The following is a 21,856-nucleotide window of genomic DNA, read 5'->3' as shown; positions in this document are numbered from 1 at the left end:
TTTAAATTTTCTGCACAAAAGCATATAAAGGTTGCTTAATATTATGCTATTATTTTGAAGATATGTACTTCCTGCTTCAGGTTAAATTCTGATAAATTGTCAAATGTGCGACAGATGGGAAATTTCCAGAACAAAATAACCTAATAACTTTAATGTAATAAAAAAAAACTACTAATATTATTCCTAATTCTAAATGGCAACTTTCCAGTCAGCAGGCTGTTTCAGAGACTTGAGATTGTCTCTTTTTATCTTTATCAAGGTTAAAGAAAAGAATTACACAAGCCCAAATATAGAAAAACTGGCCTTTATTTAGTTTTTGTACACATGGCTTTAGCTTTTCTTACAAACAGGTTTTACAAAAGATTCTGACGACTTCCAAATCAACCACAGGTGGAGAATTGGTTAGAGGATGAAGACATTGCAACAGTACATCTACAATCAGGCTTGCACACAGATCCAGCCATAGAGCAGTCAGACAGTAAAAACGACAGTTAATGACACACTGCAGCACAAGGTCAGATAGGGAACAATCCAGATGGACAGAGTAGAAGAAATATGGGGACACACACAATTCAAAATTAAACGGGAGACATGAGTCCCTTTTCTGCGCCTGGTCACAAACATTTACACCCCCATGAAGTCAAAACCGTTAATGTCAAAGAAGTAATTTGATCTCCCTGTTCTCGTCACCCATCGGTCCTTACTGTACTACCACAGCTCACAAATGTCAAGAGCAAAATGAAAGAGTGAAAAGCAAAGGCCAGTTCTTTATTATGGCCCAAGTGTCGCGTGGCGACTGTTGTCATGCTCCACAGCGTACACGCCTGTCGTTAGCCACCACAACATTGATTTTCTAAACATGGTCAGTACTTTCTACACGTCTAATTACAACAATACATTTCCTTCAAATCAGTTATTGGATTCAGTAGAATTAGAAGACAGGATCAGTATCAAATTCATACTCAAATTCATCAACACCGTATCACATCGCACCGCATCGAGGTTCAGTTTTCCAATGATCTGTCGACTGACGCCCAACGTGTATAAAAATTGTTTTCAATTTTCAGTTTCCAGACAGGTTTTAAGGTAAGTTCATCGTGAAGACCTTAGTTCAAAGTCCTTGTCACAAAAAGGTGTTGCATAAACAGGATGAAGTCTTTTTGCACACAGAGATCAGAGTGGACTTTATCTCATGTATCTTTCCTTGCCTTCTTCTTCTTTGCTGGTTTGGGAGTTTGGTTCTCCTCAGGATTTTCTGAGGAAACAGAAAAGAGACTGCATTAGCCAGACAAGTCTCAGCATTTGATTCTTTCTTTTCAGGTTTAGGTTTTTCATAACTACTCAAGTAAGCTGCTCCATAGAATTGCCATTTTGGGTTAATATCCCTGACCATTTTATGAAATGTGTTTCTACATTCTCTGTATAAATATTACAAACAAAAACACCCAGATAGAAAGAAACAGTTTGTCACTTGTCAATGCACAGGCCAGAGTTTCAAACTGACATGCATCTCAGAAAGACAGCTCTAGCACAAAGTAGGGAGCATTAATAATGTAACGTTGTTATTAAATGTCAGCTTAATTTTACCGGAGAGATGCTGGATAATACATTTACTGACCTGGATCATCTGTAAATTAAAATTTCAATTTCAAAACCAATATTAAGTCTCCACTAAATGGATTGGAGTGTTCAGCCCTGATGCTTGTGGTCTAATGTTCTTACTCTGATGAGCCGGCGCAGGAAGGCTGTTCTGCTTGGCAGTGGGCTCTCCATCAGTGGGCTTCTGTGGCACTTGTGTGACGGTGGGTTTTGAGGATATGTTCTCTTTCACTTGTCGATCCACTCTGGCCTGAAAGAACAAAGAAAAACCCTGTTAGTAGTGATCATTGCACCTCTGTGAACAGTAGTGTGAATCCACCGACCTCAGCAGCAGCTTTTTTAACAGGCTGGATGGCAGCAGCATTCCCCTGAGGAGGCGGCTGCTTCTTTACTGGGGCTGCCTCCTTCTCTGCTTCCTCCCCCTTGAAAAAACACAAACTCTGTCTAAATCCAGCTGACTCACAACTTCAAAATAACAACAAAATATCACAACCTGAAAGATGTTTACAATGGACTTCATCATACGGAACCAAGAGAACGGAAATATAATTTTCACAAGCAGTTACCTGACCAGTCTCCTCTGCAGCCTTCTTCTTCTTTTTCTTCTTCTTTTTTCCTTTAGCTCCATTAGCAACATTCTCTCCCTGGTCATTTTCATCCTCATCTTTGTCCTAGGGAACACACATTTATAACACGTAAATAAAAGCTAAATCTGAAAAGTCTCAAATGTTTGAGGGCAGCAAACATAGCAAGATGTACAGGAAACTCCTCTGCAAATGGGATTTAAATGATAGTGTGTATATTCTTTCCTTCAGGTGGTACAACACAATTCAGAAGCAGGGGACTAAAATTGCTGCTGCTATTCCTACATGCATGTTTTTTGTTTTTTTTTTAATTCAGATTATGAATCATATGAAACGCATCAAATTTCTATGCGATGAGAGTTGAAGTGTCTGTTATCTAAGTCAGGCAGGGAAGAATCAGATCAGCTGCCCTGAGCCCTGAAGGGACATCAACTCCTAATTTGTTTTAAAACCTTAAACTAACAATGCATTTCACCTCCATTGCCTCCAGCCTCGTGTTTATTTATTTAGTGTCATCACCAGATTCACCTTGACAGTTTCAGGGAGTGACTGCTCCTTAGCAGAAGCAGGCTCAGCAGTGGGCTCCTCAAAGTTTCCCCAGGCTTCAGAGGGAGCGTTCCAATCAGAGCTGGGGTCAAGTGACCCGCCATCTGAAAAATCACAAAGACATTACAAAATGTTAGAAATGTTTGTCATCATTATAAAGTTAGATCAAATGTAATATGACTTAAAGCTCCAGTGTGTAACTTATGTGGCCCCGAACCAATAGGAGTAATCATCAGCAAAATGCTGCCGGGGGCCTCTACATGACGCATGCCGATGAGACCTCACATCACCCCCACCCCTCCCCTACCCAGCTGCAATAGACATTTACTGCGTCAAAGTGCAGAGCATCCAAGTTCTTTTAGCTGTGGAATCCACTTAAACTTTTCATGGGCACCTCTTGACATTTTCATCCATACTCCAACCAGCTGCAGCCATCTTGCTTTACTAGTGCCATGCTGCCGCCTTTGCCCTTGCCTGCGTCAGTCGTGATGTAAAATAAATTACTCCCAATACTCCCAGGGTAGGAATGTTGCTGCGATTTAAAAACTCAGCTGAACTAGCAAATACAAGAGTCAAGAAGAGCCGTTTGACTCAGCACCATGAGAGCTCATTTAGCCATGGTTAGAATGGAACAGATATTCTTTTATATTTTAAGTTATGCACTGCAGCTTTAAAATTATAAACATATGCACATCTACATCCTTACTGAGGCCAGACCACTCATCATCCAACCTGGGCTGACTGAGCCACGGCAGTTCGCTCACCGAGTGGGGCTCTACGAGAAATGAGAGACAGTGACACGGCCTGCCAGGCACATGTAATGCTCTGGGGAACTATACCATCTAGTGCTGAGAGTCATTTGTTGCATGATGCCTCGACTGTCTACTTACCGGCAGTACCAACTCCAAGTCCACCGAAAGACAGATTGATCTCTGATGTGGGTATAGCGCTGTCAATCACAGTCCACGAATCTGAAACACAGTTAAAAATATTTAAAGAGGGCTCACATCTGACCGATATCCGAGTAAAAATAAGGAATAAATGCTTAATAAAAAAAATAGTATGGATTTAAATGTTGACTCTAACAAGCATAGCAACAACTCAACTCAAGTACGGGAAATAAAACATTTACCGTCAATCTCAGATCGCCACAGGGATGCTGGCTCTCTACTGGTTTTCCAGGAGCCTGCTTTTGGAGAAACACCATGAGCAGGAAGATTGACTGCCGAGTCAGTCACACCAACAGGCGGCGCTGCCACCTCTTTGCTGTTAACTAAAAACAAGAGCGAAATAAGTGATATTTGGGTGTTGTTTTTGGTGAAGCATATGAATGTACTGTGCAGATTTACACAGAGCTGTGTCAGTAGCTTTGGGATATTCTGACAATTACCAAGAGATGCAGGAGCCTCCACCTTCTGTGCCTTTTCCACCTTCTCCCCCTTCTCCACCTTCTGTGCCTTCTCTGCCTTCACTTTTGCAGATTCTCCTGAGGACAAAGGATCTAAAAGTCAATATGTGCCAAGAACACAGTCATATGAGGCTGTTTATGAAGACGGCGCGCATGTACCAAAGCTGTAACCCTTCTGGGAAAATTTGCTTGACACTCAATTCACTTCCCTGGATGGGTATTTTTATAGTCACCTAGAGACCATATAAATGCAACAGCTCATATATCATACATATCTCCCTGTCCAAGACAGTCCACTACACAGATTTTGTGATGCATGTTTATGTATACAAATAGAAAGCAAATTAAGGCAAATGAAAGATGAAAGCCACCTTTTTTCTTCTTCTGGTTTGCAGGTGCAGGGGGTGCAGAGTCCTTGGGTGACTCTGGAGGATTGTTCACAGGCGTGTCTGCTCCACCAGGACTGGCTGATCCATCGCTTGAACCTTTGTCCTTCTTGCGCTGCTCGCGCTTCTCCTTGTTGCTGACCTTGGTCTCCCATGTGTCTGAAAAGTGACACTGTGGTATTAGTTGTAAAATATGGTAAGATTTGGTGATGGAATTAGTTAAGAAACATGCTGTTGATTCAGTGGGATGAGGAAAAAGATGCCGAGACAAAATATGGCTGGCCCTAATTTTTTTTTTTCACAAAATCTATATTTAAATTAGTTTAAATTTGACTTGTGTACGTGTTCTGGTTACTAAAGATTGTGGCTCAAATACAAACAAAATTTAGTCAAAAGAGATCATTAACTGATATCACTCAGATATCACCTTCTTCTGGTCCTTTACCATCTGCAGTGGCGGTCTTTGTCTCCTTTGCGGCCTGTTTGCCCTTTTTCTTGGACTTCTTAACCTGGAGGAGGATTAAAAAAAGAGGCTTAAAATAAATAAAACAAATACTGTGTGTTTCTGAAGGGTAGCACAACGGGGCTTAATTAAACAGGGACAAGAGTTATAGTGAAGATACTATGCAGTACATATGACTTCACCTCCAAGAACAGCAAACGGGTAAGTGAAGCCACCCTTCAACCATAGACAGTCAATCAAATTGGCATGCTTCAGCTACATCTATTTATAAGTGAAACTACATCCAAGACTCATTCAATCCTTTACATGTGCCATTTTTTTATGCACCACTCATCTATTGATGCCTGCACAATGATATATTCTGTTTCCAGCATCTTTAGGACCACAGCTTCAATTATTTTATGTTATCCAGTGGCCGTTATGGCTGCAACCTTGTGCTGTTCTAGGCAAGAAGCCATGGAGGATATTGCTGCATCTGCAGGTTAAATACAGTAACCTAGCACTGACAGCTGGTATGGCATCACATTACAGCAGAGTGACAGTCGGAGAATGTGGTGATTTCTTTACTGTGTTTTATTAGAGTGGGAGCCGAATACAATAATTATCATATTATTTAAACATAGGGCGGGGCAGTTATTCAAATTGTAATATAATTTTCTTCAACATATAACAAGATTTCAACATATATCAATGTTATTAATACATTACATGTGCACTTCCAGACACAATCATAATATGATTAGCATGTGTTTAGCATTTTATGCTAAAAAAAAAATTCATAAAAATGCAAAAAAACAAGTGCTTGTTGTCGTCTTCCCATACAGATGTTTATGACCACAATTACATGGTTTCTTCAACTTTCAATCCAGAGCTAATTAAATATTTAACCATCCGTCATCATGATTACCATCAGTATCTACTTATTTGAAACGTTATTATCATGATACAATTTTTGGCCAGATCACCCAGCTCTGCTTTAAAACAGCTAAAAGGTTTCTACTACCCACAGATCACTGGGTAACATGAGGCAGTTCAGATAATGCCTTTGGTTCAGCAACTTTGGGTTCATTACCTCCTCCCATTTGCTTCTTGAAATGTGTAAGTCTTATAGCCTGTTAGACGTTCCCAAACGTCTGCACTGAAACAGAAATAAGGGCTTTTCACTAAGCTGCCCCATCTGCTTAGAATCATTTACAAAATAGTGTTTTCTTGGAGAGCTGCTCTCACTGGGTGTTTTAAAACCGACTCTGAATGTGGTATCAAGCAAAACCAGCTGGAAATATTTTAACCAAGTCAAAATCCCCTGTTTGGTGAATCCTGCCACATTATATTTTAAAATTCTAGATAATGGATGGATGGATGTAACTTATTTAAGATAGCAATATTAAATATCTGTAGATTTTATTTATGAACGGGTTCCTGGTCCGTCTAAAATCATTTTAAATGTGCGGTTACTGGTCTTGACCAGGGTTCTTTTGAAATTAGACTTTAAAATCTCAACGAGGCTTTCCAAGTAACATAAAGATTACATTATTATTATGTTATAATAATAAATTACCTCTGCGAGCTTTTCCGCCTTGACCTCTGGTGGGGGCGACTGATGATGTGGCACTGATTCTTCAGATACTATAGCTTCCTCATGCGCTTCAGCAACAGCTCTCCCGTTAGGCTGGGCTTTCTGGAAGAAAACGTGCGAACATTGAAATGTAGAGGGCAACATTTACATTTTTCTGCGACATTATAAATCAACATACGTTTCCCCAGTAAGGACTAGCACGGCCAGGCTGAACAGTAGCCTACGGTCAAGCTAACTCTGGCTGTCACTGAAACATTAGCATGACAGCAAGTCTTGATAGCTTCACACGTCCACAGAGGGTGTGCTGTACAATGGCCCTCGTTCACGTACCTTATCGCCTTTCTTCTTCTTTTTCTTTGTTTCCTCTACTTTGACGGGTTTACTGACACCACGCTTCGCTTCAGCGCCGTCGTCCACGGGGCTCGGAGCGGGTTGTCTCTTGAAAAGACCTCGGCAGACTGAGGCCCACAGAACCACCATTAGCACCAGCCCGGTACACGCCGCTAGCACTATGGCCCATGGCGGAATGAGCTCGTGCTTCAGCCCCAAGTCCACGCCGAGTTCGGAGCGCAACAGCTCCAGACCTTTAAACAACACTTCATTCAGACGCTTCGCGAGAACCTCGACCTGCCGAGAGGCCGCGTCCTGCCACTGCTCCATTTGCGCCACCGTTCAAACAACACACAGATTAGTCACGAGTCGATCGCCGCCGTTAGCTGCGCTAGCCTGCAGTGCTAGCTAAAAATAACGGAACGGCTTCGACATGATGGGAAACGCTAGATGTACCCGCTTCTCCGCCAGCAACATTAGCCTCGTCACGGGCTCTTCAGACAAACGCCGGGGTGACGGCCGCGATGACAAACCGATTAAGCTTACTGGGCTACAATCTAGCCGATATCACCGTTAGGTGACAACCACAATGAATGATGTGGCCCAGAGACTGAATGAGATTCACCTCATATGGGTCCGTTTTGACTGGAGGAGAAACGATGCCTTCACTGTCATTGGTGAAATGAAAGGTCGACCTCGCGTGTTCAAGAAACGTCATACGAGACAATTTAATCACTGTGCCTATTAATTCGCTGATTATTATTATTGTTTTTATTTGTTTTTATTATTAAGACAATGCATTTACAATACGTTTTTAGTAGTAGGTTGTTCAGGCGTTCTGTACTCAAGATGTAGCACGGCTTAAATACATGTGTAGAGTAAATCTGCTTAATATTTGTCAAACCATATGATCTTTTTAAACGTATTTTATAGTCCTTGTGATTACTAAGAAAACGCATTTCAGCGACAACGGATTCAGTTATTCTTATACGCTTTGAATGCATCAAAAACGGGCTGTGACATCTCCAGTGAGGTGGGCGGGGCATCACTCTCCCCCACGCTGATTGGTCAAAACCACCAGCTCGTAAATACAAAAATTAAAAAATATTGCTTATATTATTGGATTGGGTAAATTGTCAAACGTCAAACAATGTTACATTTACGGTCTTGTCAAGTACGCATTTTCCTCCACTTTTGTGCTGCCGGGACAACTTTCTCTACTACACTTCATCAAACCATGCCTTTAATGCATATTGTTTAAGGACAATAAGCAGGATCTAATGTTTGTTACTCAAGTTCATGACACCAACATGCATGCCAGCAGTATATTTCTTTTCCTTGTTCCATGTTCAATGTTTATTTCACCATTTATTGCAACTCGATTTTATGCTTAAACAACCTTTGTTTCAATGGGTAAACCAAGGTCAAGACTGAACATTTTCCATGATCTTGTGATCATGTAGTCGTACAGATATAATACAGCTTCCTTTCCAATTAAATTCTCTACCACTATTGAAAAAAGTAGTGAGGAACAAAAAATGGACTGGACAACACATTTGCATCCAAGTTTATTTTGAAATTCCCTACTCCCCCTGTACAAGAAAAAAATGACTTTCCACAAAGGCAGCAGTGAACTGTCAGTGATAGTACTTTTCTAGGGAAGGAAAAAAAAACTTATCACAGTGTGTCTTGTTTCTTCTTTTAAATACTTCTACTGCTGTCATCTTTGGCTGGGTTTCGGCAGACAGTTTTATGTCAAACCAAAGTCCTGGGAAGCAAAGGTTTAAGCCAAAAGAGCAGAGCTGTGGGCTTTAACATTTTACAGTGCCAATGCAGGAATGTTCTGGACTGTATACCTCTTCTTCATTAACACAAAGGAAAACAAAGCAATAAAAATTGAAATAAAAATAACAAGCTGTTTGTGTTCACAACACAAACAAATATTACAGCCTGGGGAGATAGCGACAGTACGTCGAATTTCATAAAACTGTATAGACAAAAAATAAATCTACAAAAATGGAGCTAGGTAAATATTACACAACAGTAAACATCTTTTTTTCCTTTTTTAAACTCTTCCAATGAACCTCTACACAAAACCAAAATTCTTGGTCTTAATGGCTAGCAGGAGTTTCTGTTTGAGTATTTGTTTTGAAGAATAGAGTGGCACGTAGAGACGCGAGATGCAAGTATTGGCTGTGGGGAGGTGCTGGTCATCTGGAGGCCGGATAGTGATGGAGGGCATCGGCTGGAAGCCTTCCTCGCTGGCTGGAAGAGATGGACTGGAGGTCCAGAAGTACACCTGAGGAGAAGAAACAGTCTTGTTATGTTCAAGTCCTCATATTTTGGGATCCAGGGGACATATCTGACAATGAAGGAGGCTTTAGTCTCGACATTGCAACAGTCTTTGTTGTTCAATGGATATATTCATGTTCTTTGGTATTCATTCATGCTGCTGGACACACAAGTCAAATGTTTTCTGAGAATTAAATTTGAAACTAAAAGCTGCTCTTACATTTAAAAAGGTCCAGTGTGTAAGAGTTAGTGACATCCAGGTCATACTTTCCACATTCCCTATCTGCAGAGAGCCACTTTGCATATCCCCATGAACGTACATTTTTCGTCAATCTAGTGTTCCATACATGCATGCTCAAACGTTTTCCCCAGGAATTTGCCCGAAACAAAACGAAGCTTGTATTCTTTTAAAGCAAAGTAGTACGTGTGTCGGTACCATAACCTGAAGCAAGTTTCCATGGTTACCATCTCCTTTGTTGTCTCTTGACAGAACAAGCGCGAGCCACTAACTGGAATGGCAAGTGTTGTGTTACATGGAGCACACACAGTCGGTGAGGCACAACTAGAGGTGGGCTTGCGATAGTCTGTGTATGGTCTGCTCAAGATGGTGATTGAAGAAATGTACATTGCTTAAACCCAAGCAGATCTCTGTGTGAACATGGATATGGAAAGTATGACCCAAGTCCTCATAGTGAGACTACAGAATGCAATAATTGGAGGACCCACTCACCCCTCCCTTTCCTAAGCACTACAGTGGCCTTCTCATACCAGAAAGGACAAACGCATAAGTATTTCTCTTCACTCTCCCTGTCATTTCCTCCTCCTCCTCCTCTGCTGGTTTATGCATTTGATTTAAGTACTCTTCTTAATTTAGTAAGTTGCAATTAGAAAAAATGCTGTAGAAACATAGCAGTGCAAGATGGCACCTTCTATAAGCGAGGCCCTTGCAAAAAGTACATATAAAAAGTTTATTCTAAGGTTTTATCAATTAAATTGTATTCAGCAATTATAGATATGTACAAACATTTATATGCAAATTCTGCCAGAAAACGTTACACACTGGACACTGCATTAAATAAATTACCACAATAATATTTTACAATGTTTAACAACATAAAAATGGAAGAATATTTACAATAAAAACCAGACTTACTAGATCTTGCCTCTCAGTCATACTCATCTTCTCCACTATGGACCAAAACCAGCGTTTAAACTGCAACAGTTTATCTGCGTTTTCCCCTGTTGGATCAAAAAAAAATTTTTAAATCACAAATGAAACTCTTTGGATGCAAAGTAAAACAGGCATAAAAAAGCATGAAGGAAAGCCATACCAGACTCATCGTTGAAGGAGGTGAAGCTGATGAGCATCTGGACGTTGACCTCTCCACAGCCGTTGACCAGCAGCCTAAAGTCCTCAGCTGTCAGGTCCTCCAGTGCATTCTTGGGAAGTACATCCAGCAAACCCTTCCTCATTGCCTAACACAAAGAAGATACAATGAGAGTAAAAACACTGTTTGGTGGTGGACAAATTATTTATCTGTGTTCAAATTTCATGTGAATGCGTTTCACTTACATGGAGAGGCTGCTCGGCCACCACTAGCATTCTGTGCTCTGCATACTTCCGCACATATTCGTACACGTTGAGGGGAGTTACTGGCATGTTAACCCCACCAGACAAAAGCTCCACCTGAACCACAGGAATAACACATCAATAACTTTGTTCATTAAAAACACATTTCAGTGACATATTGTCTATATAAAGAACAAGACTATGCTCTCGCAACTTGTAAAGATACAGTTTATTATTGAATTATTGCCCAGCATTCCCCAGAGATAGCAGAGGCTGAGCAATAATTAGTTTACTTTCAGTATTATTCTCAATTATTGGTGACATAATGACAGTGTCGTCCATTACCTGTCCAGCCCCTTCCTCTTTACAGAGGTCAATGGCAAAGGCCAAGTCCATGGCAGCAAATACTGCATCTGCTTCTCCCGCTTGTGAATGACGAATGAGCTGCCGCAGACTTTCATACATGACAGGGTCAAAGAACGCAAAGTCATGCCAGTTCACCTGCAGTGACAGACGATTGTTAGTACATTATAACAAAATGAAGGGAGGTCTAATTACAGGCGCAAATGATGATGAAAACAAAGCTCTTACCTTCCTCCCAAGCAAAACTTTGATCACATGTCTGTTCAACGTGATAGGGCAGAGTTCATTCTGCAGAAGACATAACCCCAGTATTCTAGAAAGAAAACAAAATATATATTTACATAATTTAGTCCCCTTTTTGAATTAGGAAAAAAACGTAGGAAGGTACAGAAGAATTCATTACCTTCCAATGTTTCGGAAGCAGTTGAGTCTGGCCTCTGTGTTCTTTCCCGGTCGTGGAGAGTAGAAGCCTCGTTTCCCAGGCTGGTAGAAGAGAGGTGCATTGTCGTCTCCGTCATCTGGATCATCCAGTTCCATGTCGACCACACTGCGGGTCGAACCATGACGCTTACGGTTCTCCTGCTGCTGCTACAAACCAGACAAAACAAAAGATAGAATTGTTAGGGCTGTGTCAAGTATGGCAAGGTCACTGTTATGTTGTGGAATAATATATATAATATAACTATGACAATGTCTTGAGTAACAAAAAGGACCAGTATGGTAAACCAGAGTTTTAGAGACATACAAAGGCCTCATGTTCATAGAAATATATTTCAAGCTGTGAATTAACAGAATAAATAACTGGTAAGTTGCTCCGTTGTTAGCCTGAATTCCATCAAGCCAAATGTGAAGAAAGAACCACAGATATTTCAGTAAAGAGAGGATCAGAAATGTTAAGTTTACTTGTGTTTTCTCTGGAGCGTCAAGGAGACCCAGGTCCAATATACTGTCTGCACCATTTTCCCTGTAAATACAGAAGACAGGAAATGTTTTACCTACTAAAGTGTCTGGTAATTTTCCAAGTAATGCTTTTTACAACATATGCAGGTTCTGTACAAAGGTCAATTGTTTCTTAATTTTACAGTAAACAAGTTTAACATAGAGGAAAAAACTAGTGAGGGCAACTGTATTTCACATTTATAGTCGTGTGGTTCATTAGGTTATTTCACCTTCCATGTGCAATTAGAAGCTCCATTGCCTCTTCAACTCTGGCTCTCAGCGAATCCTCACTGGCCAGCAGCAGCAGCAGCTGTGCAGGGGACAACTCCAGCAACATGCCTGTGATTTTACTGGCAAACGCCTGATGAGACAACATGAGATGCAGTAAAGGAAATAAGGTAATAAATGCAAACAAGAAAGTATTCAACAGGAAGCAAAACTCAATTCAGTTGTGGTTTGATAAATGCAGCAGCTGTTTTACCGGCTGCATTGCATGAACACGCGGGTAGAGCCTTTCGCCAAGGGCTTGTCTGTGTGCAGGCAGAGGGTCAGGCTCATCACTGGGGTTCCCCTCTGACGATGGCCGGAAAGGTCTTGTGTCTATGGACAGCTGCCGCCTTGAGTCTCTGTACAAGAAAACATGCATATTTACCTCACACAACACACACTTGTCTTTGTTTACTGTAAAAACGTTATTGCATTTAACTGAAGTTTACCTGTCTCTGTCTCTTCGAGATCCTGCTCGAAGTCCTCCACTTCGCCTCTCTCTTTCTCGATCTCTGTTCCTCAAACGCTGCATTAGATCTACACAAATCCAAAAAGGGAGCAAGTTAACTTTTATAACGTTATAAAACGCCTTTGTTTACACTGATATGATATCTGCTTTCAGTAAAGAAACAGGGTTGAATGCAACAACATTAAATTCCATAATGCATTATAGTTTCCATGTATTGTCATACTTGAATTGTAATCGTGATGACACGTACTGCTGGCCTGCATGCCCTTGCTGACACTCTGAACACAGTCCAGGTTGGGCAACTTATCATTGGAGAGGAGGGCCAGGGCGATCGCCGTGTAGAAGCTTCGGGCCACACCACTCCCTTCGCCCGGCTCGTCTTTGAAGGTGACCTTCACCCGGTGTACTGCCATGGGCGTGGTTGTGCAACGTCTGCCAAAGTGTGTATTTAGCTGACGCATAGTCTGCTGTATTAGCTGGTCTCGATCGCGGTCCACCTCAAGGGCCAGGTCACGTGACTGCAGGTTCCTCAGCTTCTCCATCTCCCGACGGAACTTTGATTCCTTCACTTCGAATCCACCCAGCTCAGTGAGGATCTGGGTGTAAAAAAATAAAAAGTCTTCATCATCCCCTTAAACATAGGTGATTGTCAGAGCTACAAACTGAAATGTGAAAAGTTTTAAACTAACACAGAATACAAAAACACATCTGTGCCACCAGGTCCATCTGGTTTTATGATAGCAATATAAAACTATATATCCTCACTCCGTTTACAAGCTCTCACAAACTGCCCAACACATAATAGAAAGAAAAAAATGCTTGGTGAAGATAATCCAAAAATAAACTATAAAAAAAAGAAAAAAAAATCTCCTTAATTGGCAGAGCAACACTACAAAAATACACAAGTAATGCCGGATGTTAAGTAACATGAGAAAATAAATAAACATTTAGTTACAAAAAAGCCAATCCAGTTCCTACTGTTTATGTGCTACACTTATTGCTTGTGAAAAATCCTAATATAACCTGATTCATTCTTTACTCACTTTCAGTTTGGAAATTCAACTTATGAAGGAGGAATAATACAGGAAAAAGCTAAATTTTTACATGCATAAAAATCAAAATGCAGAGATGATAACGTACCGATCCGGGCTCGGCTCCCACATCTTCCATAAAGACACGACCAAAGAGCTCCAGTGACAGACGCCAGCGGCCAAGTAGCATGTCATGTGAGATCATCATTCCCATGAAACTACAGTGAGGTCTGTACAAAAGAAAATCGCATAAAATATAGTACAATATAGTCATGTCCTGCCTAATTAAGAATAGAATAAGATTTTCACACAATTTTGAACAGTGATTTATAGTTAAACATTCTTGTAACAGCTTTGGCAAAATTTCAGGCGCAGACTGTGCTGTTGTTACCTGAATGATGGCAGAGGAGGTCCATCACTCTCAGTAAGGCCAATCTCGGCGAGCAGGCTGCTCTTTAGCTGGGCAGCAAGGTCATGTGGTGATGGGCCTGGTTTTGAGGCCTCCATCTCCTGCTCTGAAAGTGACTGGTTCTCTGTGCTCCGCTGGCCAGTTTCCATACTCATCACATTCTTAAGGTTGGCCGAGTAAGACATCTTTGTGGGCAGGATCTGTTGTGGTGTGGTGAGTATTGTCTCAGTATTATGAACAGATACGTGCGTCGAGTTGATGAGTGTAATGACGAAAGAATGGAATATTGAGAATGCAAAAACGCAGGCTATGTTCCAGTACCCACACCTAAAAGACTACAAGCCAAAACACTACAACATTTCCATTGTTATTTTCTATCGATTATCTCCAATGCATCCCAAAAGCAGTGGAAATAATGAATAGGAAATGGTGCATTTTAGATACTGCAACATTACTATAGTTTTAGTTAGGTGTGGATATTAGAGCACAGCTGCCACAAAGTTCGTCAATGAAGAGGGGTGGTATACCTGAGAGGGGGAGGGTAGAGAGGAGCCCATGTTTACCTCCAGGCAGTTCCTGTCCATGCTCGCCTCAGCCAGACCTTTGGTTGCCATGTAGGAGGAAGAGTACAAGCCCTGGGAGGGACGACCAAACAGATCCTCCTTCCTGGCATTAGGCTGTAAGAGAGGTAGTAAAGCTGAGAGTTAAGTAAGATTGATGCTTTAGGAGCCGTTTGGCTAACATTTACATTAACCTGTCATGTAACTGTCAAGCGTGATACCGTGATAGCGTTTCTGGTCTCATTTAAGATGATGCTGCTGTTTACAACAAAAGTGAGCAAAGTGATCGACATACCCTCACCAAAGCAAACGTGTATGCACTGCTGTGTGGTTGAGATCACCCTGGAAAAGTTTTAAACATAAATGGCCTAGAACTCAGAGGTGCTTTGGCACTCTGATTTGCATGCATTGTGAACATGCTTGATCCACTGGCATGTGAATAAATCCTCATGGCCACAAATCACAGCAGCAGCTATGCTTAAGTGCATGATTACAGGAATCCGGTGGCAAAACCTTGAAGACCTCAACACTGTATCAGCCATCTTCACTGCCAGCAACATTAAAGCATCCATTAAGAAGTGGTCCCCTTTAGTAAACTTTCAGAATATGGTTTTTTTTTAAGGAAGAATCATGGTGATTTCAGAAAGACTTAGCAACACACAGACCTGTAGGAGGTGAGGCTGGTCCGCCAGTGGAATTGCCTCAGCCAAGGGAACATCAAAGGGGTTGGGTGGGATACAGCCCAGGAAAGTCATAGAGTCAGAGCGACGGAAGAAGGGGTGGTTCTGACCCGTTTCAGCTGGTACTGGGTCCTCATCCTTGTCCTGTAGAGTTGAACCTGAGACAAAGCAAAAAACACAAGGATATTTTGATGGTATTAAAAGAGGAAATCAATATTAAAAAACATTAGGGCTGTAACGATATATGTATAGAAATCGAAATTGCGATACTCAGAGCCACGAACCTGTGTCGCGATGTGAGAAGGCAGAATCGCGACACGCCCTTTCTCCCAGTTATTTTTCCAGTTAGCCACATGATATGAGCCGTTAGTGCTACCAAACTATTTTTATTAGGGGTGTCAAATTATCACTTTAATTGTGATTCATTAATTACAGTCATCATTAACGCGTTGTGGTTTTTTTCTGCGTTAACCTCTTCTTCACTGATGTCCCCGCTACCGGGGGCAGCGTCAGACGCAGCGACAAAAGCGTCATAAAACCATGTCTAACTTTATCAAACACAGACATGCAGAAAGGTCAGAAACTCAGCTAAAAGCTCATATAAACCATTCTTATGTTCACCAAACACAGTTAAAAGACAGATGGATCAAACCCGCAGGAGTGGAAGAAACCCGCTCCAGCGCACACATTGAAAAGTGGCACCGGAGCGTCAGCGCGATAGATTTTTATCACTATACGAACAAGATTCACAGATCCAGGCCCAAAATAAGAGCAACAACTGACTTTGAAGAAATACAAGCGGAAATGTTGTATTACCTTTGCTGTTTATCAAAACAAGTCATTTCCACTGGAACAAAACTGCTTCTAATGAAGAACTACACTTCCCAGCATGCTTTGGGGACAAATCCCAGTCTGATTGATCATTACTTTGCATTTTTCAAAAGTATTATTTTGTTACAGAAAAGAGAGAAATCTTTGGTTATTTATTTATTTATGTTCAAATCTGTTCACAGTGTTCCAAAATATTGTTATTAAATGTTACATTAAGTTGCTATATAAGTAAATGTTTAAATAAAATGTTTTTTAAATTTAAAAAAAATTGTGGAATGTATCGAATCGTGGGTCAAAAATCGTGATACGAATCGAATCATGAGTTTGAGTATTGCTACAGCCCTAATAAACATATGTATTTTAAATGTTAAGCTGTACTGCCTTTGTCTCTGCTTAACAAATCTGGATTGTATTTGATAGTAAAGTCATATTCAGAACAACTTTTTTACAATGCATATTGTCAAGTAAACGTCACACTTACTTTGATTGGTGTCCTCATCATTCTCATGTTCAGAATCTTCATTGTCCAAACCCAGTTCCAAGATTTCTCGGTTTCTAAAAATATAAATAACATTTTACAACTTTTGTCAACTATTAAACAAATGCCCCCCAAAAAAGATTTTTAAATCCTGTCATTTTCTTTGCTGAGCAAGACAAAACAACAGCTAGCTGAGGAGATGAAAGGCAATGAAAACAAACTGAAAATGTGGTAACCATATATCATTTTGTAATGGCAGGTTAGATAATATCATTATGTGCTCATGTGCTTTCATTTATTACCACTGACTCAAGAAATGGCAGTTGTAATTACAATATGTCTTTTTCAGTTACCTTTTTCTATCTATCTGGGGGGTGTCAAGTGTGGTCTGCTGGTTCATGGCCTTAATCCAGTAGATGAGAGCCTGGAAGACGTAGGCCACATGCTTGAGTGAGCACACGTCCAGCACAGGAAGCACGTCAGAATGCTCATCATTGTGTGAGCGCATCAGTGAGAGGGCGTAGTTTAGGAAATCGCCTCGTGCCGTCATCATGCCTTGGCGAGCAGTCAGCAGAGTGGCTGCTCTCCTAAAAAATACAAAAAAAACAAATAAAGAGGGCCGCCCTTTTGATGTACTTCTGGCCACTAATGGGATCAAGTGTTACAATAGAGATGATAAACAGCAATCTCCATGACAGTGGCTTTACCCACAGTTTATTTTCCCTTACCTGCGTCCTTCCAGGGTGCGGAGGCTGGGCTCTTCTCTAGCAGTCATGCGTTCCCTACGTGCCGAGTTCTGAGAGGCGTGAAGTGGGTGACTGGGGTGACCAGGGTCTCCAGCAGATGACAGGGCTGATCCATATCGCAGCTGAGCTTCAGTGGAATCCATGATGGATACCATCCAGTTCCATGTGGGAATCAGTTTTTCTTCCACATAGTTCTGTTTCAAAAATGTACTCTATTACATTCAATGGGCAGAGCCTATTTTTATATACTAATACCCTCTGATGTAAATGTGTCTGTGCCAATTCTATGAAGTAATTATTTATTATTTTTTTTATTGAAGGCAGTTGAATTGTATTACACATATTAGACTGCAGGTTATTCTCAGAAACTCCCAACAAAAATCTGTAAGGCTTTCATTATAAGGTTTGTAATCATGATCATCTTTTAACAGAAAAATAATATTTCGTATTGCTGTGGATTTGTGCCTGAAATGAAGAGTGGGGTTCGTGTTGATCATCACATGGTAGTGCTGTATCTTACCTGTAAGCTGACTGCATCCTGGTAGGTGAGTTTTACAGCAGCAGGATACTGCGAGTAGACGAGGTGGTTGTACTTGGGAATTAGACTCATAAGATCTGAGATCTGCCGGATGACAATGCTGTAGGCCCGAGCAAGGCTGCTTGCAGATGTCAGATAACTGCTTGAGTTGCTGGCCTCCAGTGCAGCCGCTGCTGCTGCAGCACTGGTGCTGATCGCACTGGAGCGACGCAAGTTTGTAGGGTCAATGTAGATCAGGCCTGTGGAACTTGCTGTGTAAAAAAAACAAACAAAAAAAATATTTCTCAAAACATTTATTTGGGGGATTAAAAAACACTGGAGGAAAACTGAAGGATGAGTCAAAACTTTACTGACCCGCTGGTGTTGAGGAGCTTGGGGGGGCACTTCCTGTGGCCCTCTGGCTGGGTGTGTTTCTCACAGCCCACTGCATGGAACGGGGAGCCTGGGCTGCACTGTTGGCATGTGAAGCGCTAGTTGTTCTTTCCAGTGGTTCATCCAAAAGAAAAGTTTCCTGGTCGACATCATCGCTCTGACTGCTGCTGCTGTCAGAGTCGCTGGAGTCATTGGACTGGGAGTCATCCTCTGAAAAGAAGGCAGGGACACTGCTGGCACCTTCAGAGAAAGTGGGGGAGGATAAGTGGTGAGGGGAAAAAATGAGAGAGACAAGTTTAAGGAATTGAGTAAATTTTGTGATCTCTCTCTCATCCTTTTACATACAGCTTTTCAAGGCAGGAGTGCGGGTTAGTGAAATCACACCACTATAAGTCCAAACAACACTAATGTCAGTTAAGATGCTAAGAATTCAGGTCAAAACAGCTGCTGCCCTCTGGTGATCAACTTGTGCTTGAATGTATAGTTTAAATTTCCTTTTTAAAATATTTAATGACCCACACATTTCAGATGACTAAGGAGGAGAAACACCACACCATTTGAAAAGCCTACCAGTTGATTAGTTTGTTATTTGGATGAAAGAGCATGACCAATCTCGTGACAAGGGACATTTGTTAAAAAAAAATGACGTACACACAGTAAAAAAAACACAGTAACAGTGAAATGTGAGAAGGGGACGGACTGAAGGAACTCGCAGCAGTAAACTGTATACACTTTGCAAAGTCTTTGCCCTGACATCTGTATATGCATTGAAGTAAAGAGGAGCTCCTACCAAAAATAGGAAATGCCAAGGACACCCTACTGCCTGTAAATGAGATACATGGGGTATTCAGCCAGGGACCATTTTGTCTGTATCATTAGCTCTTCAAACATAAATACCCACAATCCAAAATGTCTGAGAAAGTGGTGCTGATTCAGTAAAAACTGACTGACTGAGGTTGTAAGTCAAGGAAGAAAATACACCACAGTGCAGCGCGACAGAAAGCCATTTTCTTATTAGTATGCAGTTGGAGACTTACAAAACTTTGAAATGATCCCAGTTAAAGAGATCAATAAGATAGGTGGCCACATTTCCACAAAACCTTAAAAGAACAATACAACTGGGGAGAATCTTAAATTATATCCGAACCACAAGATTGCAAGGACCGTTGACCAACCTGCTTCAGAGCCAGCAGTTGCTGCTGTGACAACACTTCTGCGGCCACTAGCATTATCCTGATTACTGTGGTTACTTTCACTGTCACTCTCCGTTTCAGCTGCAGCGAGCAGATCAAGCTCCATGTCACTTCCTAAAAACAGAAACGAAGACAAGCAGATTCTTTAGTTAACCTTGGTTGGGACAAACCAAGTGAGCTTCAGTGTCAACAATTCCCTTCACATCCAAAGAATAATGTGCCTCACCATCCTCATCGTGTTCATCATGCTGCCCTTCTGCTTCAGCATTTTCCTCTCCTTGTTCCTCTTGGTCGTCATGGTGGTCTTCCTCCCCTGCTACGCCCTCTACAACTTCAACCTAACAATCAGACCACAAGATAGAAATGTTGACTCAAGGCAAAATACACCAGATCAGAGATAGAATCGTGAGAGTAAACTCATTGAAACAGTGGAGCACTGGATAGCTCAGCTTGGAAACCCTGTGACCAATATGCACAGAATATCTTGCATACTAAGTTCATTATGGCCCTAATGCCTTTATAATGAGGCTTCCAACCTCTTCCACATCTGCTGATACGATGTCATCCTGTTCCTCGTCTCTGCCTCTGACGGGCTGGGACTGGCTGCTGCGTCGAGGCTGAGGGTTCCTGATGATATAAGACGCAGCTGTCTGACTGGAACTGGAAAAAATTAAACACAAACCCAGAAGACTTTGTGAGTTGGTAATAAGGATAGTCGGTAGTCTTCTTACTCTTAAGTTTCTTCTCTAGTAAAGTTCTACTGAATGACTGAATGAACGATTTGAAAATCCATTTTTTCTTCAGTACAAGGTCAACATACATATTGGTTCTTTGTATTCAGAACACCAGAATAATTATCACAAATCTTGACATGAAGGGGAAAATTTAAATTGACAAACCTGCTTGACTGATCAGGTGAGGGTCTGGGAGGTAGAGGTTCAACAGAGAAGAGCTCCTCGCTGCCCTGAACAGCATCAATGCTGGTGCTAGCTAAAGTGAAAGGAGCCGTAGGTCTTGCGATACCCATTCGCACAGGAACGATCAGTGACTCTGCTACATTGCACAGCTCCTCCACAGCGTATGGTAAGAGTGCCTGAAAAACTCGCCGACATTTTCCAATGGGCTGTGGGATGAAGTTGCTACATGGAGGAAACAAACAGAACCGGAATCAAAACCAGTGCCATAACTGTATACTCCTTGTATGTTAGACTTTGAGAGGGTCAATGACTTAATCTTACTTTTTCTTTTTGGAAGAAGCCATCTCCACACTGAGGATGACAAACACTCTGGCTACAGAGCGAAGAAACCTTCTGGTGACAATTACTGCCTCCTCTCTGCGGCCAGGAGTGTACTTATTCTGCAGCTCCTTCACCAGAGTGCCCAATAAAGTGTCTATGAACTAAAACAGGAGAAAACAAACACCGCACAAAATAGAATGAGTGAATGCTGTAGGAAAAAATGTAATAAAAAGCAAGAGTACATAAGGAAATGCCAACTGTACTTACAGTAATGTCAGGGGCACACTTGACAATGAGGCAATGGGTGAAACAGTCGAGGCGAATGGTGCCACTCTGCTGATTCAAGTAGACCTGCTCTTCAGGCAAAAGGTGGGCAATTCTGCTGCTGGCACTAAGTCTAAGAAAGACCAACAATAAAAACACTCAATATATGAGGTTATATAATACAGCAAAGAAAGGATTTGAAAATACAGTCACATGTGTTAGGTCAGTAACAACACAATTGGAGTATATTGCACCAGTGTATGACAAATAAAGCAGCAAAAAAAGCTACCCACAAGGAAGTCTCTGGATAAAATTACATGAGTGGAATAGTGTTTCTGGAAAGATGCATTACTGCTGAGTCCCTTGTGTATCATTTTTCATTTCTTAATACACCACATACTGAGCCTGCCTTTCAGGCTCATTTTACCAACCAGATCTTAAATGATGGGAGAGTTATATACTGTGATACTCACGGGTCTTTATTCTCTTGAGAACCAAACATAATCATAGACTTGAGGGCATTCCAGTCCTGCAGAACCCTCTCCAGAGCCAGCTGAGCAAAGCGGGGTGGTTCTAGATCATGGTCTGGCATGTCAGAGTCTTAAGGAGAGGAAATAAGAAGCATGGGTTCAATACAACAGCTGTTTTAGAAATCTACAGCCATAGACAGAATAGAAAGACGACATAACATGAGATGATAATGTCAATAAGACGACTGATGGTG

The 21,856-nt window shown here is 41.4% G+C and overlaps 2 protein-coding genes across 6 annotated transcripts in view; both read right to left on the bottom strand.

Moving 5' to 3' along the window:
- Window positions 1–335: 335 nt before the first annotated feature.
- LOC310932720 (protein LYRIC-like) lies at window positions 336–7,481 on the bottom strand. Of its 3 annotated transcripts, none has more exons than XM_083896061.1 (13): window positions 6,893–7,481; window positions 6,545–6,664; window positions 4,951–5,032; window positions 4,509–4,682; window positions 4,120–4,215; window positions 3,862–4,002; window positions 3,620–3,700; window positions 3,436–3,504; window positions 2,712–2,833; window positions 2,166–2,270; window positions 1,923–2,021; window positions 1,723–1,849; window positions 336–1,255 (listed from the first exon to the last, which is right to left on the bottom strand). In XM_083896061.1, exons 1-13 carry the CDS (start codon window positions 7,220–7,222, stop codon window positions 1,191–1,193), a joined length of 1,611 nt encoding a protein of 536 aa, XP_083752187.1. In that variant the 5' UTR covers window positions 7,223–7,481; the 3' UTR covers window positions 336–1,190. The 3 variants fall into 3 exon arrangements, with proteins under 3 accessions (XP_083752187.1, XP_083752188.1, XP_083752189.1); XM_083896062.1 differs by having other exon boundaries at window positions 4,969–5,032; XM_083896063.1 differs by lacking the exon at window positions 3,436–3,504.
- Window positions 7,482–8,464: 983 nt separating this feature from the next.
- The window catches only part of ubr5 (ubiquitin protein ligase E3 component n-recognin 5), a 29,542-nt gene continuing 16,150 nt past the window's right edge, over window positions 8,465–21,856 (bottom strand). For 2 of the 3 annotated variants that reach the window (XM_083887666.1, XM_083887667.1), the window contains exons 31-58: window positions 21,606–21,732; window positions 21,136–21,265; window positions 20,869–21,029; window positions 20,530–20,769; window positions 20,167–20,290; window positions 19,857–19,968; window positions 19,613–19,744; window positions 18,420–18,677; window positions 18,048–18,316; window positions 17,510–17,721; window positions 17,135–17,368; window positions 16,785–16,858; window positions 15,458–15,630; window positions 14,760–14,909; window positions 14,215–14,432; window positions 13,933–14,053; window positions 13,016–13,388; window positions 12,773–12,860; window positions 12,538–12,682; window positions 12,287–12,417; window positions 12,021–12,081; window positions 11,521–11,705; window positions 11,346–11,430; window positions 11,100–11,255; window positions 10,758–10,871; window positions 10,516–10,660; window positions 10,338–10,423; window positions 8,465–9,191 (exon numbers count right to left, since the gene is read on the bottom strand). In XM_083887666.1, the coding sequence (XP_083743792.1) occupies window positions 8,979–9,191; window positions 10,338–10,423; window positions 10,516–10,660; window positions 10,758–10,871; window positions 11,100–11,255; window positions 11,346–11,430; window positions 11,521–11,705; window positions 12,021–12,081; window positions 12,287–12,417; window positions 12,538–12,682; window positions 12,773–12,860; window positions 13,016–13,388; window positions 13,933–14,053; window positions 14,215–14,432; window positions 14,760–14,909; window positions 15,458–15,630; window positions 16,785–16,858; window positions 17,135–17,368; window positions 17,510–17,721; window positions 18,048–18,316; window positions 18,420–18,677; window positions 19,613–19,744; window positions 19,857–19,968; window positions 20,167–20,290; window positions 20,530–20,769; window positions 20,869–21,029; window positions 21,136–21,265; window positions 21,606–21,732 (4,517 nt within the window). In that variant the 3' untranslated portion in view covers window positions 8,465–8,978. The remainder of the gene's footprint in view (window positions 9,192–10,337; window positions 10,424–10,515; window positions 10,661–10,757; window positions 10,872–11,099; window positions 11,256–11,345; window positions 11,431–11,520; window positions 11,706–12,020; window positions 12,082–12,286; window positions 12,418–12,537; window positions 12,683–12,772; window positions 12,861–13,015; window positions 13,389–13,932; window positions 14,054–14,214; window positions 14,433–14,759; window positions 14,910–15,457; window positions 15,631–16,784; window positions 16,859–17,134; window positions 17,369–17,509; window positions 17,722–18,047; window positions 18,317–18,419; window positions 18,678–19,612; window positions 19,745–19,856; window positions 19,969–20,166; window positions 20,291–20,529; window positions 20,770–20,868; window positions 21,030–21,135; window positions 21,266–21,605; window positions 21,733–21,856) is intronic. The other variant, XM_083887668.1, reaches the window with a different exon arrangement.

Source organism: Microchirus variegatus (assembly GCF_963457635.1).
Source record: "Microchirus variegatus genome assembly, chromosome: 1".
Classification (NCBI taxonomy): Eukaryota; Metazoa; Chordata; class Actinopteri; order Pleuronectiformes; family Soleidae; genus Microchirus; species Microchirus variegatus.
The sequence above is the reverse complement of the archived record's forward strand: the minus strand, read 5'-3'. Positions and strand labels throughout refer to the sequence as shown.

Bases quoted from the DNA above. Each gene is read 5' to 3' on its own strand.
- LOC310932720 (XM_083896061.1), bottom strand. From the start codon at position 7,222: ATGGAGCAGTGGCAGGACGCGGCCTCTCGGCAGGTCGAGGTTCTCGCG. The intron at 4,683-4,950 runs GTGATATCTGAG...GTCACTTTTCAG, and splicing joins TGGTAAAGGACCAGAAGAAG to ACACATGGGAGACCAAGGTC. The intron at 3,701-3,861 runs GTAAATGTTTTA...ACTGTGTTTCAG, and splicing joins GTGGCGATCTGAGATTGACG to ATTCGTGGACTGTGATTGAC.